At 36.5% G+C, this 18,830-nt stretch overlaps 1 protein-coding gene across 1 annotated transcript in view; it reads left to right on the top strand.

Annotated features, from left to right (window-relative positions):
- The window catches only part of SPRED1 (sprouty related EVH1 domain containing 1), a 61,987-nt gene that overhangs the window by 16,036 nt on the left and 27,121 nt on the right, over nt 1–18,830 (top strand). The window contains exon 2 of the mRNA XM_058807385.1: nt 17,950–18,124. Within this exon, the coding sequence (XP_058663368.1) occupies nt 17,950–18,124 (175 nt within the window). The remainder of the gene's footprint in view (nt 1–17,949; nt 18,125–18,830) is intronic.

Raw genomic sequence — 18,830 nt, 5'->3', positions numbered from 1 at the left:
GGAGAAAAATCCATCACATCCTATTAAAGTTGCCATTAGCTGACTATGGGGCAATGTACATTTCCTGAATTCATGATTGCTTGTTCTCCTTACTTTGATGGCTGTCTACTTTAAAACTTGTAATTTAGTCAAACTATTATAGGATCATGTTACATCTCTGGGGTTAATTTTATTTGACATATAATATGTCTGGGAAAAACTCTTAAGAAATAATGATATTTGATGCTAACTGAACCTCAAATTTCTCACATTATTGTAGTGTGAATCGCATGGAACCTCATTCCTAAAGAGGTTCCATGCGATTTCTCAAATCTATATTACCCTATAGGACTTCTAAGATCGAGTATTTAAACTTGTTGCTATTAACAGAGACTTTTAAGTTTCTATCAAAGATGGCTTTGAGGGGAGGAAGGGGTTGTGATTTTTTTTGTTGGGGTTGTTTGGATTTTTATTTTTTACAGCTGTCTTCTGAAGGTTGAAAATGTGATAGGCTAGTGGCATTGCTGACATTCTCTTGCCAGTCAATATTCATTTTAAAGTTTAAGTGAGGGAAAATTATAATCCTTCAGTGTTTTTACACTAACATTTGAATCCTTTAAGGTTTTTGGATGTTTAATCTTCATAATGTGAAGTTGTGACCCAAGGCAGAACCAAGAAAATAAAAAGGTGCCATCTTTTCCTAGCTGCTTATCAATGAAAATTATTTTTCTTTTGTATTGTGGGAGTGTGACACTTTCATCATATCTACAGCAGTGTTTCCATAGAGGATGACTCCCTCTCTGAGGGAAATACATATGTGGTCAGGCTTCTTAGTTTGGTGCTTAGGGATTTTGTTGAAATCCCTTATTTCTTTAATTGCTTATATACTTTTTTTTAATGTAACGTGGACAGAGGGAAATGTACAATCTCTTAAATTGAGAGGGATGAATATTTAACCTTAACTTGAAGATTGAATGTTTTTTTACAATAACACTTCTGGTGTTAGTGTATCAAATGTCATAGATCACTGGTGGCAGGTTACAGGTGCATTAACACCTGAGTTAAAGGCAAACTATTATGCAGTTCCTATGCTGAGTGACCCATGTCTATTTCCACGTTGTGCAGGATATTGATGAAGAAATGATGCGATGGAAAACTGTGGTTTAGTTTTGGTCATTATTGGAATAATGTTTCAATGTAGGCAGATCCTGGATGTATCTCCAGCTGCTTGACAGTTCTTTGTCTCTGGTGGTTTTCATGTTTATTTAGGACAGGAAATCTGCAGCGCCTTCTGCTGCTTCAGTTTTGCTCCCTATTCCCTTAAGTAAAGCAACTTCTTGTTCTCAGTAAGCTGTCTATGTGGTAGTAAAGAATTTAAGAACACAGCAGTGAGCAGAAAAGTTAAATAGGAAAATTAGATTACTGTGTTGTTATACAGATATAATGACTCCACTAGTTGAATTAAGCTAAAAAGTGAAAATGACATAGCTCTAGCTGAGGGAATGTATTTTCTTTCAAGTCACTTGTTGCACGCTCGTGTAGGTTGTATACCCTAAAATCTAATGTAAAAAATGTTGACAAAATTTTGTACTAATTTACAGAAGAACTTGGTTGCTGGGCTAAAAGCTGTTGTAAAATGCAATTATTAATTTATTAGATTGAAAATAAAATCTCTGTAAAAATAGTTTTTGACTTCCTAGAAAAGAACATGAGTGGGATCCTATTTCGGTGTATTTGATCAGACAATTCCAATTTTACCAGAGTTAAACACAGGTTTCATGGATGTAAAAGCTGGGCCCTTTTGGGAATCCTATCAGCTCTTCACTGAGAGCAGTGGAATATCTCCTCAGGTGTTGCTTCTTGGAGTGATTTTCCTACTGGGTTTTTGCAATTTGGTATTCAATAAAACTTTAATGCTTTTCCTTCATGAAAGGAAGATCCATTTTCACTATGTTTGATTAGCTGGTTTTGTCTAGCAGCTTCCAGACAGCCATCGAGGTTTCAGAGTCCAATTTTTCTCTCTAGTCTCACTCTCCAGCAGTGAGCTTATCCTCTGCATGCATTGCTCATCAAACAGGCACTGGTTTTTCTTCAATAATTTTCTTTATGTCAGAGCCTTCTAAACAATACCTCTGAGTCTGATTTTTCTCCAGACCACTTGAAGTTGCATGTAGGCAGCTAGATAGAAGCTGGAGTGTGCTTCTGTGAGTATGGCCAGGGCTGCTCTTACCCTTGAACTACCATTTTCTGTACTTGCTGCCTGTTCCATTAGGCCCAGATGTAGTAGCTGGTGTGTGTGAGCAGGCATGTGGACACTGCTGTGTGTCGGCTCTCGCTCTTACCAGCTCCTCTCCAGACTGCCTTGGGTGGAAGCTTGTTGTGCCTCTTACGGACTGAGAGAGATTGCCATATGGTCTGGTGCAGTTCATGTACACAACTGTGATCCAGGAGAGGAAAGGCAAACTCCCAACCCCCCTACTGCTGTTTCAGAAAGGAACAGACAGGAGGAAGTAGGAGTGAGAACAGATTTCTGGATAGATTGGTAGGCAGTGGGGTGAATTCTTAGCACTTCCCACCAGAAGTCTATTCTAATAAGCGTCGGATTTTAACTCTGTGTATGCTGCTGAGGAAGCTGGAATATGAGTATGAAGAGTAAATGCATAAATAGACTTAAAGGGACAATTTCAATTTAAAATCTTTAAAGTGTTTCTTTCAAATCTGAAACAAGGCTGTGGTGCTCTCAGCCTCTAGCTGGGTGAAGTTAATCATGGCTTGATTTATTTTATTTTTTTTTGTTTTTAACTTCCCTTTTTTTCAAACTCTACATTCAGCTGAATGTGTGCACTACTGGCTTCATCTAGAAAACACTGCTGTAGCAGTATCATACCTGAATGAGACTTTCTTAGGGTTCACACCTAGGAAATAGGTGTATAAATAGATGGAGAGTGATTGAAATATGCCAAATGCAACAGAATTTTTTTTCTTGGTTTCTGCATCCCTTAAAGCAAAGGGGTAATGTTATTTGTTCCCAGAGTATACAGGAGGAACAAATGGATTTTTATGTTGGAAAAATGACAAGGATATTGGTCATCAGTTTCAGTCTGATTTAACTCTTTAGTGCTTTACTGAGTTAAAGTAGTAAACAGGTAGTCTATTTAGAATTTAAAAACTTATGTAGACTATAGAACAACTTCTGTGGCTTTCCTGTGGATAAAAAAAATATTTTATACATACATGTGTCTCCCAAAATGAATATTTTCGATAAGTCTTTAAAAACCTATGCAAATCTATGAAACCTATGCAAACTATGCAAAATGATGAAATATCGTTTTGAGCTGCCAATGAAAGGCATAGTTGACATTCACAGCCTTGGCCCTAGACGTAAGGGGCACATGACTGAAGGTAAATTGGGGCACTGATCCATCAGAACCATCTTTTTGGGAGGATGGGTTTTCTGTTTTGGTTGCACAACTAGTTTTCTTTACAGTTGTATACTGATTTAAGTTAACACAAAGGAGGTAGGAGAATTGTACCCCAAGACTGGAGAAGAAAGGGGTAGGAGTTCAGGCTGGATTTAGTTGTAGAGGTTTAGCTGCTTTCCATTATCCCATAAAAGCAAATAATTTTTGCTGCAGACCTACAGATGCTGAATCACTGATAGAGCTCTGCATTTATGGCTGCTCAGTCATCTCCTATGAATAACATCTTGCAATTAATAAGGAATTCAAAAAAATGAGAGATCTACGTAGCATTTATGTGCTATGCATAGTACAGTTTACTCCTGTCACATACCCGCTCAATGGAGCAACACCCTTTAATTTGTCTCCTGGAGATGCATCATCTGTCTGTGTCAAAATGCTTACATGAGTGCAAGCTTTTCTTTTGAGTGCCAGTTTACTGGAACCTAGTGTTAAAGTTTAAAATCCCTGGATTCTGTGTTATTTCCTTGCATTCTCAGCAAATGCTGAATAACTTCTTTTAAGAACCAATCCTTATTAAAGGATGAATAGCTGCAAAACTTGTAGAGTTTTCATGTTTGGGACTTTTTTTTCTTCTTCCTCTTTTGTGGAGAGGAGATTTGTATTTCCTCTCCCTTTTGTGCTTGGCATAATAATGCAGGAGCACGAGCAAGGGGGCAGGGGGGAAATGTTTACAAGCAACAGCGGTTCATTATGCCAGTAGTACTGTGGTTGGAAAATGCGTTTTACTAATAAATTGACTAATCTCAATTTAAAGTGTCTCCTTAACAAGTAGTTAGTTAGCAGCCTGGTCACTTCATCAGTTTTGTTTTTCTTTATTGTGAATAAGTGTTTTGTAGCAGAAAAGGTTCTGTTGCCAAATGAATTTTTCTAAGTTGTTTTTAAAGACTACTTTTTTATTGTAACAGAAAAGTAATACTTCCTTGAATATTGGTGACTATGCATCAGAGAAAATGAGGTGATGAATCACTTCAGGAAAATCACATTTGTTTGCTGTATATTAAACAGAGACTGCTATAATTCCTTTCCAGTGAAAATATCCAGACTGAATACTCCTAACCCTTCCTGAGAAGGTAGTTTGCATTCAGACTTCTAAATTCATACAGTATGACTACTATCTTTAGTGCTAATTTATTGTAAAATTATTTGTTTATTAGTATAAAAGTTTGGCCATATATGTTGTATCATGTTTTAACGTGCAGAAAGGTAGTACTCATTTCTGTTATATGGCTGGAAATATTAGGTTTTGCATGAATTAATGATAAACAGATTTAAAGCTATATGCAGGTTATATGTGCTTTTAAATACATCACATCTGCTTGTGATGTATTTTCAATTGTATTTCTTGAAAATTGTTTCTCTCACCACATTAAGGGATGAACTTTTTAGTGTTCAGAAACCCTATTTTCTGTGCTACCAGAGTTAATCCCTTTGCACCTTCTGGAATCAAGGCTGCTTTCCCTTTGTATTCAGTCATTACATAAAGGAAGTGGTTTGATTTGTTAGCATATAAACTGGGCTTAACTAACACAAGGAGGGCCAAAACCTCTCAGAGTAAGGATTCAGAGAAAGATTTTTTTTTTTCCATAACTTTTTTTACATGCTTGGTCCTCATAATTTCTCACATATGAAGTCAAAAAAATTGATAATTAGATGTTCTCTTTATGTTTATACTGCAGAAGAAGGTCAAATATGCCAAACTTTGTGACTTAAATCCTGGGTGTTCATATTGTTAATTGTGTCCTAATCTCAAAATACATGTGTAATGTAGATAAGCAGTAAAGCTCCAACTGGGCTTTTATCAGTAATTTACTGATCAAGGCTGGATAATTGTTCTGGATTGAAGATGCTCTTTCTTCTGGATTATTCTTGATTCACATCAGCCTTCCCAATGTTGATCACTGCAGAAGCAGTGGAGAAAGCGAATGTAGAAATAAATGGTCAGGGCAAGAGAAGGATGGAGAGTGCTTCTGGCAACAGTGCCAGATCCCATTACTTGGGAGTGCTTAGAACAATCATTGTAGTGCAGGTATGTGAGTTGCCCTGGATTTATTAGCAGAAGATAGTGTAGATCTGTCAGTAGCTTTGTGTTCTCTCACAAGTCTCTGTTAAAGTACTTCCTGAGATCATGCTTCAGAGAATAGTTTCAGAAAAGATTAAAAGAAATCTGATTGCTCTGCATTTTCAGCTGTTTCTGCTTACTCATTGGAAATGCTTCTTAAAACCATTCTTTCTACTTCTTCATGATTTTTGCCAGTTTTCCACCTGTTAAAAGTGTTAATATGGTATAGATTTTGATACAATAACTTGTATTTGCTGGAAATTACTTAATATACAACTTAAAATGAAAAATTTCTATCTTACTCTTGGTTTTTTTAATTGGAACCAATCTAACCATTTTTTTCCTGACATAAATTTGGCTGCAAGATTTTATAGTGCCCTTTTAGTCCGGGAAAAAAAAAACCCAGTGTATTATAGAAAGCCATAGCATAACAATTGCATGTCATACAATGATGTGCCTTGTGATTATGCTTGTCATTGATGAAAGGCACCTAGTTTTTCCTCATGTCTGCTTTGTCTGCTTCTTGTTTGGGAAAAGGAGACACTGTTTCCTTTCTCTTTCCTACTTCTTCTGCATCCCTTATTTATTTTTCCTCTCCTTTTTTTCTTCTCCTTTTTTTCCCTCTCCTTCTTTTTTGTTTCTCCACTACTGTTATTTACTTGACAGCAGACAATCTATACAAACCATATTTCCCCCCCCCCCAATCTTTTAATGTCACTGACTTTTGAAACATCTATTACTTCACTTTGGTTACTTGACTTCTGGCATTTTAGCTCCTCTTCTTCCCCTTAAGTAACACCTTACGCAATTCTTTTTTTTTGGTGCTTCCTAAAGAAACAACTGTGTCAGCTGTTTTTTGTTTGTCTTTTAATTATCTTTTTATGTAAAATACGCAATATTAGGTTTTTACAGTCTTCTGTGAAAATGCCTCATATAGATGGTTGTATTGAGTACTGAGCACACAACACTTCCCAGTCAACACAGGGGTGAAGAAAACAAGGATGAGCTACAAGGATGTAGCTACCTAAATCCTATCTAAAAGTGCAGTGCCAGTTCTAAAATTCTTCTACTCAAATAATCACTTCTCTCTATCAGTATGACTATTTCTAAGAATGTACTGGCTAAAAAACTCTTTTACCCATTCCTCCCGATATTATTGAACTTATAGGGAAATGAATCTGTCTAGGAATTGCTGCATGACTAGAGAAGAGTCTTTCTTCTCTTCCAACTCAATTTAATTTCTTGATATTTGAACAACCAAATTTAAGAAGCAGAGACCTCAAAAGCACTATTTTACATCCTGTATGTAAACCTCATATGTGATAAATGCTTTCCTAATGTTGGGTTTTGAGCAAAATGCACAGAATTCTGTCAGATGAACATGTGTGATGCAGCTGATACTTGAAGCCTAAATTCCTAAACAGTGAACATTTTAGCTCAAAATTTAGAGATTGTTAGTGCCACCAAAGTTACTTGTAATATGCTGTTGGTCTTTCAATTTTGCTTTTCAGCATGCATAATAAAATGTTGATAGCTTTTCTTCAACTAATAAAACAGTTAATGACTTCTCTGCCTTATTTGAATTACTTGGACAGTATCCTTGCAGATAAAAGTACTCAAAATTCATTGTTGTTTATAATAAAGGAAAATTATTTGTAATCCTCACTGTTTTGATAGTAGACCCTGTCCTTAGAGTATAAATATAGAAGGTCCTTCTGTTGCTGCAGTAAGAGCAAAGATCTGTAACAAAACACATGGGTACTAAAGAAAGAGCCAAATTTAAATCCTTGAATTTGATCATCTCCATCTACACCTATTTGTCTGTTATACCAGTATAATTTCTCCTTATTTTTTTGAATATATAATGTCTTCAGTCTCTCTAAGCAGAGATATTTAATTTTCTGCTTGTATTTCTTCAATTATGTACCCATGATTCATTTCCAGTACTGTTAAATGCATAGACACAAATATTTTTGGAATGGCTTCATGTATATCTCATATTAATTTAGTGAAGTTTTTTTCGTTTTGTACTTTAGCCTATATTTTATAAGGTATTACACTTTATTTTGTATAATAAAATGGGATAATGCCATTCAAAACATTTTTACAGTGGATAGCAATCAGCTTTGTCTAGTAAAGCTGTGCAACATTGATGTCAGAGCTGCACCAGAAAAAAAAAAATCTGCTTAGCTGTTCCTATGTGATGTTTTTGTCTCATAGATTGACTGCAGCTGAAAGGCTGTTGTTTTGCTCCTTGCTTGGATTCTGCTGTCTAAAAACTGTTTTGAGCTTGCATTGCACAATGTTGCACTTGCTTTCTTGGTACTCTAATCATGAATCTTGTGCAGTTTGACTTAGCTGTCTCCATCACCTTTTTCAGAATTTCTTCCACAGGTTGAAGTTCCACCCTAATTTATCATAGAATGATTTGCAATCAAAGGGAGCCCAGAGGTCATCTATGGAAGATTTGGGCAGGGGCATCTTCCACTAGACCAGGTTGCTCAAAGCCCCATCCAAGACAGGCTTGAACACTTGCAGAAATGGAGCATTCACCACTTTTGTGGGAAACCTGTTCCTGTGCCTCACCACACTCACAGTAAAGAACTTCTCCCTAATATCTGAGCCTATCCATCAGTTTAAGGCCATTATCCTTCTAATGGCATTAATGGTTTTAAAAGTCCAAAAAAGAAACAAGGAGATGTGATTATAATACTAAATTATCTCATCTCATCATTTCTGTTGCAGCCCTTTGTTCAGAGTTGTGTTGTTGCCAAAACAAGGAAAATGTATCTGGTGGATCCCTTTTAAGTTTCTGAATAGACAGCGACTCAGTGATTTTTGTGGGAGTTCTCATGACTATCATTTATAAAGTGTGAATTTGTTCTTATTTTGGTTTATTACATATTTGGTGAGGAAGGGAAATGCATGTGTACTCCTTACTCTTTTTCTGTGCAGTTGCTTACAAGTTTCTAAACTTCTCTGGAAAAGCAGCAAGTAATGGAACTTATATAATCTTCATTTTGAACTTAGAGGCCTTGCAGTGCCTGATTATTGCTTGTCTCTGTGTTATGTTGATACACCACCCATGTATTCAATACAGACAGCTTTTTGTAGAAACTTGTGAAGAATAATACTTTAGCAGTAATTGGAATGGGGAATGTAGTAAACAAGGCTTAGTTATTTTTTGGGATGTTTTGTTAAAATTCCTGTGTTCTCACCTTAGGGCCTGTGGGTCACCTATTTCTATACTTAGACTGCTAATTATTACTGAGATTATCAAACATAATAATACAATTACATAATGGCTATGTAAGTTACATTATTCATGTGGATGTATGACAAATATAAAGGGCATACCATTGAAACATTTTGTATAATCTTATTAATATTTTTTTCTGGTTTGATGCACTATCATAATAGAAGTATTTGCATTTGTCTTTCACTTGTTTATTTCTGTTTACTTCCTCTCTCTGAAATATTCATGGTTTGTTAAAACTACAGAAAAGACTGGTTCAAGCCATGAAATGTGGTGCTGTGTAGCAAGGAAATGGGAACTTCTTTTTTTGGTCAGTGAACATACACCTTTAAAAAGGTTCTTTCAGTTCACAAGCTTCTTTCTTAAGGCTCATTTGGACTTCCTATTTTACTTTGATGTTGTCAAGCATGTGGCAGTTTGGTTTGTAGTCTTTCTGTTTTGTTAATGCAGACATTAATGATTTATCCATTTGCATATGTTTGAAACTTCCTTTTGGATGTTTACTGTTTTTTTATAATAAAAAAACAGTATATATATAAAAGGATAAATTTAGCATTAGGGATTTTCTTAGAATATAATTTACTTTGCAAGATGACTGATGTTTTGTAGTTAAAGTCCTTGAAAAGCCACGTCAAGGTAAATGTTAAGACAAGCTTTAGATTTAGCAGTATCAATAAATGATGCTGCAGTTTCAATTCACATGGATTTCACCACGTGAATGTTTCTTGTATACAATATTCATTAGCAATCTCAGAGCTCAGCAAGGCTGCTTGAGTATTTTCTTATGTGCGGATATGCTTTATTTGGTTCCAGGTTCTGTCTCCTTTTCTGTGCAGGCTGAGTCGGAAATGCATGCCAGAAATGACTTGTGCCTTTTAGAAATTTCTTTTAATGTGGTAAGAATAAAATTTAGATTTTGTGCTTGCCTACCTAATATCAAGTACTATTTTAGGCGAATAAGCTCAGTAGATCTGATGCTTTTTTCTTCCATAATGCATTGCCAAAAGTTCAAGAGTATGTAGCAGTTCACCCCCTAAGCTCTGAACACCAACAAGCAACTCTGAGCTTCACTGGATGATGCTCATTACAGATGCTGTCTGGCCCAAAGGCTCTGTAGTCCAGGATGACCTGACAGAAATTCAGGCAGGGTAAACACAGAAAGTCTGTGATGATGTTTTCTGACCTGTTTGTGAAAGTATAACAGCTTTGTCCTTTATTTTTGCTGCATAAATTCTTAGGTGGAGGAAAATAATAGCTATCTGAGCATTTGTGGAGTTCTATTCCTAAATACAGCAAGCACTGGGATAAAAAGTACACAGGTGCTTGTTTGAAAATAATATACTTAGTATAGTCTGTTGTACCTTAGGGTAGTTAAAATTGTTTATAAGGAATGTGTTAGTTACCTTCATCTTATTTTAGTGGTCTAGAACTTTATTACAAAATGACTTGTTGATTAATGTATTCACACCTGTTAACAGGGTTTCCAGTCCTGAAATCCATAACCTCAGTGGCTAGATGGCCAGCTTTGACAACGAGAGTGATCTAATTGCACTTGCATACTTCATTCTCAGAATTTGTGAGCAAATAATGGCTGTGAGAGAAGAGAGAATTCTGACCTGTTCAGATATAAATATTACCTAAAATCTTTCCATAAATTGTTACCCTAAATTGTAGTATTCCCAGGAAAATGAAAAGTGCAACTGAATCTGCAAGCTTCACTTTTAAAAAAAAAATCTAGACTGGATGGTGTTGTCTGATGAAATTTACTGGAAGTGTCAAGTTGTCTTAGTTTCAGTGGAATCTGCCTTAGGCTGCAGACTTGTGCTTGTTTGCTAAGGCGCTCAAGAAAATGAAAAGCTTGTGTTCCATCATTTCTTTAGATGTTTCTTTGTTTTTGCAAGGTTGGAAAGAAATGGTAACTTTTCTCACTAAAAACACCCAAACTAAACCTCTTTCTTTTGTTTCGTTTGTGAGCTTTTCCATCGTTCTCTATATGTTTCCATGGTAAGCAAATCAGAATTAATACATGGCGTCAGTACCCAATAGCTTGTTAAGAAACAAGTAATGATTTCACGGAATTAAAAGAGGGTACAGACAGTTCTGTGCTATAAATGGAATGAAGAGATTCCTGTGGATCTTCAGAAATTCTGAGGTGAGGAAGAAGTAAAAACTATGAGAATATATGCAGAGAAGGGAAGAAAGGCTAGAATAGCGAGTGGGTATTTCTGGAGTTACAGCTGTCAGCATTTAAAAATGAGAAAAATGTAGGGTTTTCTGGAAGAAAACCCATTTAAACCTGGAAGGTACATGAGTACCAGGATCTGACCACTTGAATCATGTTACCCATCTGCCTAAAACTGGATGGAATTTAATTCAGAAGTCCTTGGTACTGGCAGTCCTCTGTTGTGAACAGGCAGCTGTGGAAGTGATCAAAAAGCATCTTCCATGTCCACCTTATCACATAAACCACTGCAAAGGAAAATTACATATTATATGTTATTTATTTAGTTCTGCTACATGTGTCCAAAACCTGTAGAACCACCTTCAAATGCTACCTTGAGTCTTTTTAATTTTTGTGGGGAAGGGTGGAAAGAAAAATAAATTTGTTTGGGTTTTTTATTTAGTCCTTCAGAAGGAAGTTTCTTTAAAAGGAGTAGAATCCAAGTATGTGTTTATCTTTAGTGTGATAAATATTTCTTCATTTAACCAACCCTCATAAATGACATACTGAAGTAATAGAAACTAGCTACAATTATCAAAGAAGAGAAAATGCTGGGGAACAGGGCTAAAATGTTTTTCATACAAATGTCAAATAAGTACTTTATACGTCATTTTGATGGGTTTCAAATCTTAACAGCTTCTCTATTCTTCGTATGTTCTTGTGCTTTGCAAAAGAGCTTACAGCTGCAGCCTTTCTTCCTTGCAGCATTGATTACTTTACATGGACATAAATCTTAAATTGTCTGTATTCAAATAGGAACACTATAACCCCATTCCTACTTTTTTTTTAATTATTCTTATATTGTGTCCGAAAGAACACTTCATGAGAGCAATATAGTATTTTGACACTTGTTCATTTGTGTCTCATTTGCTCTTTTGAATTGTAGGTGCACTGTTAAACAGCTTGTTTTATGAGCCTCTTCTACTAAATAATAATTGTGATAATGTGGTTTTGGCTCTTTCAGGATACCAGTTATCCCTTGCTTTTGTAATACGGGTTCCCATGTAGCTTTTTCCTTTTGCCATTTTGGGTTCAAGCTATTTTGCTTGGTAGCTCAGGTTTCTGTAAATAGAATTTCTTTTTGTTGTTTTGTTTCATTTTATTGGTTTTGGGGGTTTGTTATTTGAGCAGAAATGTTCCATTCAGGTTTTTTGACAAAATCTGAAGTTCTTCAGTAAATCAGTGTTGCTACCAATATCCTACATGTAACAGCATTTGTCTGTAATTCCTTCCAGAAATCCATGTCTTTCTTGCTAAGCTCCTCAAAGAAATAAACTTCCTAGGCATTGTAGCCGTGCACATTTGCTGTTTATTGTGAGGAATACCTCTTGCCTCTTTTTAAAGGAGAAAATCTGACAAGTCTTGCATTCTACCAGCGTAAGAGTTTGGTGTATATTCTGATTTGTTGGTATAATTTTGAGAGGAGGAAGGTAACAGACATTTTAAGCAAAGCCTCATTTAGTAGCTGTTATTATAGCAATATCCTCTTCATTAAAAAATCAGAACATACTCTGTCATACATTTTCTTGATGTAAATGATGTCTTCTTTAGCACTTGTGCTACATTTGCGTCTCCTTCTGTTTTAGGTAAGTCATTAATATTTTGTGTCAGTGGCACTCATTCCCTAAACCTTTAGTAACAAAGGGTTTATAACATCAGCAGTGTACCGACAAGATCATCTGGTATTGGTGACATTATTTTTCTTTCTATGTCATGTCAATATTCAAAAAATGCTATCTGCAAGTAAAAGAGACTTTAGCTTAGTGGTCTGACAGTACCTTTTGGTATGTGGACATGCATGTACTCATGAGCACTTCTCTAGCTGGGAATTATAAGGTCTTCTGCTAAGCTACTTTGATAAGAAGAACCATAAAAAGCCAATGTATGCCCTTTTGGTAAGGATACAAACAGAAGTTGGAGGGACTAAAGTATGTTTGCAAAGCCAGTCAAAGGTAAAGAGCCTTGATCCATGACCATTTCACATTTGGAGACCAGCCTGGAGCTGTTACGTGGGTGCCAGCAAAGATAGTGCAATTTCATAGCAGAGTGTGTCATGATTTTTCAGAATGCCTTTTTTTTTTCCCCCTTAGCCTTGTCAGAAGTGTTTAAATAGCAGTTCGCACAGTGACAACTCTTGCTTCAAAGTATCATGAATTCTTCTAAATTAACCCATATATTCATGGATTGTATTTATGAAGTTGTATTTTAGTGAAATTGGTGGGCTTTGAAATATGATACTAAAGAAAAGAAAGAATAATTGAGATTGGATGACATCTCCGGTTGCCACCTTCCCTGCTGCTCAAGGAAGGGTCACCTAAATCTGCTCACCTGGGACTGTGTCCAGGTGGATTCTGGAACTCTCCAAGGATGGAGACTTCACAATTTCTCTGGATAACCTGTGTCAGTACTCAGGTACCCTCACAGCAAAGAAGTGATTGCTTATGTTCAAATGGAACTTCCTGTGTTTCAGTTTGTGTTCACTGTCACTGGGCACCACTGAAAGGAGCCTCTGTGTCTCCTCTTTGCACTGTCTATCCTCCCTTGAGCTGTTTGTGTACACTGATACCCACAGGTCTTTTCTTCTTCTGCCTGAGATGTCCCAGCTCTCTCAGCCTTCCCTCATATGATGGATGCTTCTGTCTCAATCCTTTTTGTTGCACTCTGCTGGACCCACTCCAGGGTCTGTCTCTTGTGTACTGGAAAGCCCAACACTGGACAGAGCTCTCCAGGTGTGGCCTCAGTAGGGCTGAGTAGAGTCAGAGGATCGGCCTCTGTGACCTGCTGGTGTAATTGTTGGCCTTCTTTGTCTCAAGGGCGTGTTTTTGGCTTGGGTTAGGCTTGGTGAAAATGAAACTTGAGGTCCTTTTCTTCAGATCTGCTTTCCAGCTTTGAAAGAAATTTTAATTCTAAATATTTTTACCAAAGCTGAAAGAGTCAGTTTCTCTTATGGTTCAGTTTATAACTCCACTTGCAGATTCAGGTTTCTCGATGGTAATGGTAGTAGCTGTATAGTACTAAAAAAAAAAGAATTTGCAATTACAATACAATCACTTTAAGCAACATTTCTGAAATCACTTTTGCTTTTCAGTCCCATATTAAAATAGAAATGTGCAAAATGCAGTGTAAGTAGAAGAATGGCAATGTTTAATATGAATTAGGAGAGAAAAGACTTGCATACTGTTGAAACTAGGTTAAAATATATGTAAAGCAACAAGACGGCTGCTTCCCCACTATCCCCAACATCTCTTCCCCTTTTTTACAATTGTGTTCCTTCCCCAGCTACCAAAAGCAGGTTTGTTCCTTAGCTGCAGAGCTGAAGGTCCCTCTTGGCCAGTGATGTGCCTCCTGCACTTGCACAATGGTTTAGTCATCCAGTTTATAAGTCAGTTTGGGCCCAAGAGCATTCCAGTGATAGAAACACACAAGGACTGTAGGTCATATCTTTCCTGTCCACTTATGATTTATAACCTTTTGATTTTGCCCCTAATGCTTTCTTAGACTGCTTAATTCACCCCACTTCAGATTTTGATTTTGGTATCATAATCTTCATTTGATTATGATTTTAGAATGAAACTTCACACAACATATTTATTATGCTGTCTTAAAATTGCTTTGTTTCAGGTTTACTAGCTATAGTACTCAGACACATGCTGTACTCTTCAGCAAGTCTTCACTGCTAGAGGGAAAAAACAGTGTAGATAACCTTTTTTTTTTCCTCTTTCTCCTTTATTCCAATTTATAATTCCCTTTAATCACATTATAATACAATACTCTTATCTCCTACCTGAGGCACTCAGTTGTTAGAGAGATCTGTTTCCTCACTTATTAAAAAGTAAAGACATCTTTTATTAAAAAGTAAAAGATCTTGGATTTCAAGTGTCATTGTCCCCAGTCTTACTGAACCTCAGTACTGACTTTAAGAAAGCAGCATGCTCCTTTGTCCAGAATACCATTTCCTTTAAACATTGCTCTGCCTCAAGAATTTCCAGTGGCCACAACCAAAACCAGGGAAAGGTTGGCAGTACAGTAGCTTTGGACCTGCTGTTGCAATGCTGCCTTCATGCTCCATTTCACACTCTTATGGTGGCTTTGGCAAAAGGCTTTGTAAGAGCAGTGCTCAACTGATTGCTCTGCTTGGCTTTTCTTTTGTTCAGGTATTCCTGATAGAGCTGCTAACATGCAAGAGTAGGTAAAAACCCTAGGCTGTGTTAGGAAAACACTAGAGCCTTGTCTGTGCTCTTTCCCACTGCTAAGGTACACCAGCAGTTTAACCATTTGTTCTAAAGTTCCCAAGAGTAGATGGGGCTATAGTGCTTACAGATACAGGACTTCCAAGTGCTTTTGTAGTGCCAATAGTGTGACATGCAGATCCTGTTTTGTTTGCAGAGGATTTTGGAAATGGGAATCACTTATAGGTCTTGCCGCTGCATTCTGGTTAATTGCAAACCAGCTTGTGTTGTTGCTAAAAATAGCTATATTTGTTACCAATTGTGAGTTCCATTCAAATACAAAAAAAAAATTTGAAACAACCACCAACAGAAACATAAAACTAAAAATCTTTTTGTAGACTTTGGCATTTTTACAAGTACAAAATTTGTCCACAAGGATGGTTATATGGATCTACAGGATGGTTATATGGAAAAACTGGCTAGTTTCAATTTAAAAGATTGTTCATTAAATATTACCTTTTGGAGAATGTTATTTTGCACTAATGCAGTGGATTTGATAGTAGTTTCTAAAATATTTGAAAGGCTAAATGTTTAAAACATTCATTTGGAATATATGAAAAGCAAGTCTAAAGACTGTTAACTAGACCAGACTAAGCATCTCAGTGTAGGACAGGGGGAAAAGCCCCAACACTGACAGAGAACTCTATTGAATGGAAGTAGCTTAAGCCTCTGTCTTTGCTTCTTAGCAGTTCTTGGAAAGAAAATGTATGTGGAGTGTGAACTTCCATTTTAAGAAAAAATTAATGTTGTAGGTTTTTCTCATGTAGCCTAAGGGAAGTTCTCCTTAACTGAATTCTTGCTGCAGTTGGGGGATATACAAATAAAAGCTCTAATATTCAGATTTGCAGCCAAATATAGAGTGAAAAACTTAAAAGCTAAATTTGTGGTTCACTTAAATTGAGAATACAAAGGCAGTGTTTAGGCTTAACCAGTTGTTACATCCAATTTCTTACTGGTTCAGAGGAGAGTCCTGGTGTCCTCAGTTTCTGTCAGAAGAGGCTCCTCTGAGAGGAATGGGATGAGACTGCCTGTGTATGAAGTGCACAACTGCAGTCTGACCTTAGCTCTGAGTGAAACACAGTGATGGAGACCAGTGAATAAATGATTCAAATTTCAGTAATATTATTCGGCATTGAGATGGAGCCAGTTGTGTTTGCAGGTATTGAAATTGTGATAGATGCATACCAGGAAGGATTGGATTTTTCTTTATTATATTTCTCAGCTCTGTTTGAGTATTTTACTGAAAGATGAGGTAAAGAAATGGTGAGCAACGTTGACTGAACATCATTTTAACTGTGAGATATAGAGAGAGGAGGGGGCTGTGCTCAGAGGCAGCAAACTAAATACAGCTGCCCACAAGCTAAAAATTTATAGTCTTATACAATTTTCCATTTTACAAACCGTTATGTACTTAGGCTTTACATGCTTGCAGCAAAATTCTTATATATATATATATGTGTGTGTGTGTATATATATGCACACAAGTGAATCATATTTATGAATCATGCATGTGTGTGAGAATGTAACATATTAATTATGCAAAAAAGCCTACCTTTGTTATTTTTGGGATTTTCAGGGGGATGTTGGAAATAAAGCAGTGATCTTTTAAAAGTGCAACAGCTTCATTAATAGTTTTATCTCAAATACAGAAGGAACAACTTTGATCTCTTCTAATGTTTCTTCTTCAGCCCTTAAGTTTGACATCACTGGTGCTAAGTGGCATAAATACTTAAACCCTCAATCAGGAATATGTTGCAAAAAGATAACACCTTATTTTAAGGTAGTGAAATGTTCAGTCATCAACTGCTACATTCATCCAGTAAACTGTACTTCAAATGTAGCCTCTTATCATTGGCAAACCATGCAGTTTTTCAAGTGATATAGTGGCAAATTCATAACCAAAACTAAAAGTTTTTGTTTAATTTAAAAGAAAAAACTAAGAGCAGAGAAAGAGGGAAGTGACCAAAACCTCTTTTTCCAATACTCTGAAGTTTGGCTTTTAAGTAATGACATGGTAATAATTTGTTTATTTTATAAAAATACTAAATGATGGAAAAATGCTAGATTGTAAAGTTACAGTAATTTTACACACGATACAAATACAGGAGAGAAGCAGCAAGTAGACACTGCAAATGTGGATCTTAAGTAGTTGTAACTGGTCCTGTTTTCAAACCCCACCATGTGTGTCCTGACCTGCCCTTGCAAAGAACAAGTTATATGCATGGGGAGGAGGGATGGATGAAGGGAAGCAGAGTTTCCGGCTAGAAGCCTGTTCTTGTTTAGATTTCAGTGACAGAAGGCCTGACCTCTTTCTGTTTTCTTATTCTCTTTTCTGTGCAATTTCATGGTGGCTGACTGGCTTCATGATTAGTCTAAAATAAATCAGGAGTTGGTTCGTATTCTCTTTCCTGCCCTCTAGCTAGATCATTGAGTGTAAAGTTTTTGGAAGAATATGAGTTTTGATTTGTCAATTATGTTCTCTGGTTAAGCCTCTTTACAAAAAATCACGACCTCTGAGAAGTCCTAAAAAAGGCACAAAAATATAGAGGAACATTTTTTAGAGGGTGATCTTAAATTGTTTTCTTCTAGGTGATGTTTGTGGAAAGACAGTGCTAATTAGTGTGATCTTGGTTGTGGGTTTGTTGGTTTGTTTTGTTTTTAACTTGGCTGAGGTTTTACTAGACTTTATGGAAAACTAATGTCTTCTTTTGCTTCTCTTTCAGTAATAGTTATGCACGAGTGCGAGCTGTGGTGATGACCCGGGATGACTCAAGTGGTGGATGGTTACCACTTGGAGGGGGTGGACTAAGCTGTGTCACAGTCTTCAAAGTCATTCCCCAGGAAGAGAATAGCTGTGCTGATTTTCTTATCCATGGAGAACGACTCAGGGATAAAACGGTAACAATTTCTATCTATTTAATAGAGATACTAAAATAGATGATATAAAACTATATGGGGCGTAGGTATAGATGCTTACTTATTATTGCCTCTAAACTACAAAGTAAATTTGTAGTCTCAGTCTAATGCACTGCTGAACTTCTCTGTATCTGTGATTGTGTACCAAAAGACACTGTTATTTGGTTTTGATTCTGCTTTTCTAGAATCAAGCGCATTGATTGTTTTTTGAACTCTCCATCCATATTGGGAAAAATTTTGCTATTAATTTTTCTTCCAATGAAAGATTAGAGTTAAATCGTGTTCCTATACCAGTGATACTGCATTTAGGAGTGTTGGAAATGAGAATTCTGTTAAGAACATGAAACCAGGTGGAATTGCTCAGTGATTTGGTTAGCTATGGAATATGGCTATGATAAAAAGAAGCCATTTTACATGAGAACAACTTTGTATTGGAAGACAGATGAAGCTGACAGGTGCAAGAATTGACCTGGCTTGATGAACACATAGACAGTATTAATTCATCAGCTACCTTACATAAAATACCAGTAATAAATGTCTCGTAAGAGGCATCATGAATATCAGCCTCGCAAAAGAAAAACTGGTGCAGGATCTCAGCCATTTCTACATGTAGACCTAAGGAACACAAAATGGGCTTACTAAGGATTGCTTGGTTACTTGTATGGCAAACAGATTTCTGAAAGGGGCT

This window comes from Ammospiza caudacuta, chromosome 6, assembly GCF_027887145.1.
Source record: "Ammospiza caudacuta isolate bAmmCau1 chromosome 6, bAmmCau1.pri, whole genome shotgun sequence".
Taxonomy (NCBI): Eukaryota; Metazoa; Chordata; class Aves; order Passeriformes; family Passerellidae; genus Ammospiza; species Ammospiza caudacuta.
This window is presented reverse-complemented; position numbering and strand designations above follow the sequence as displayed.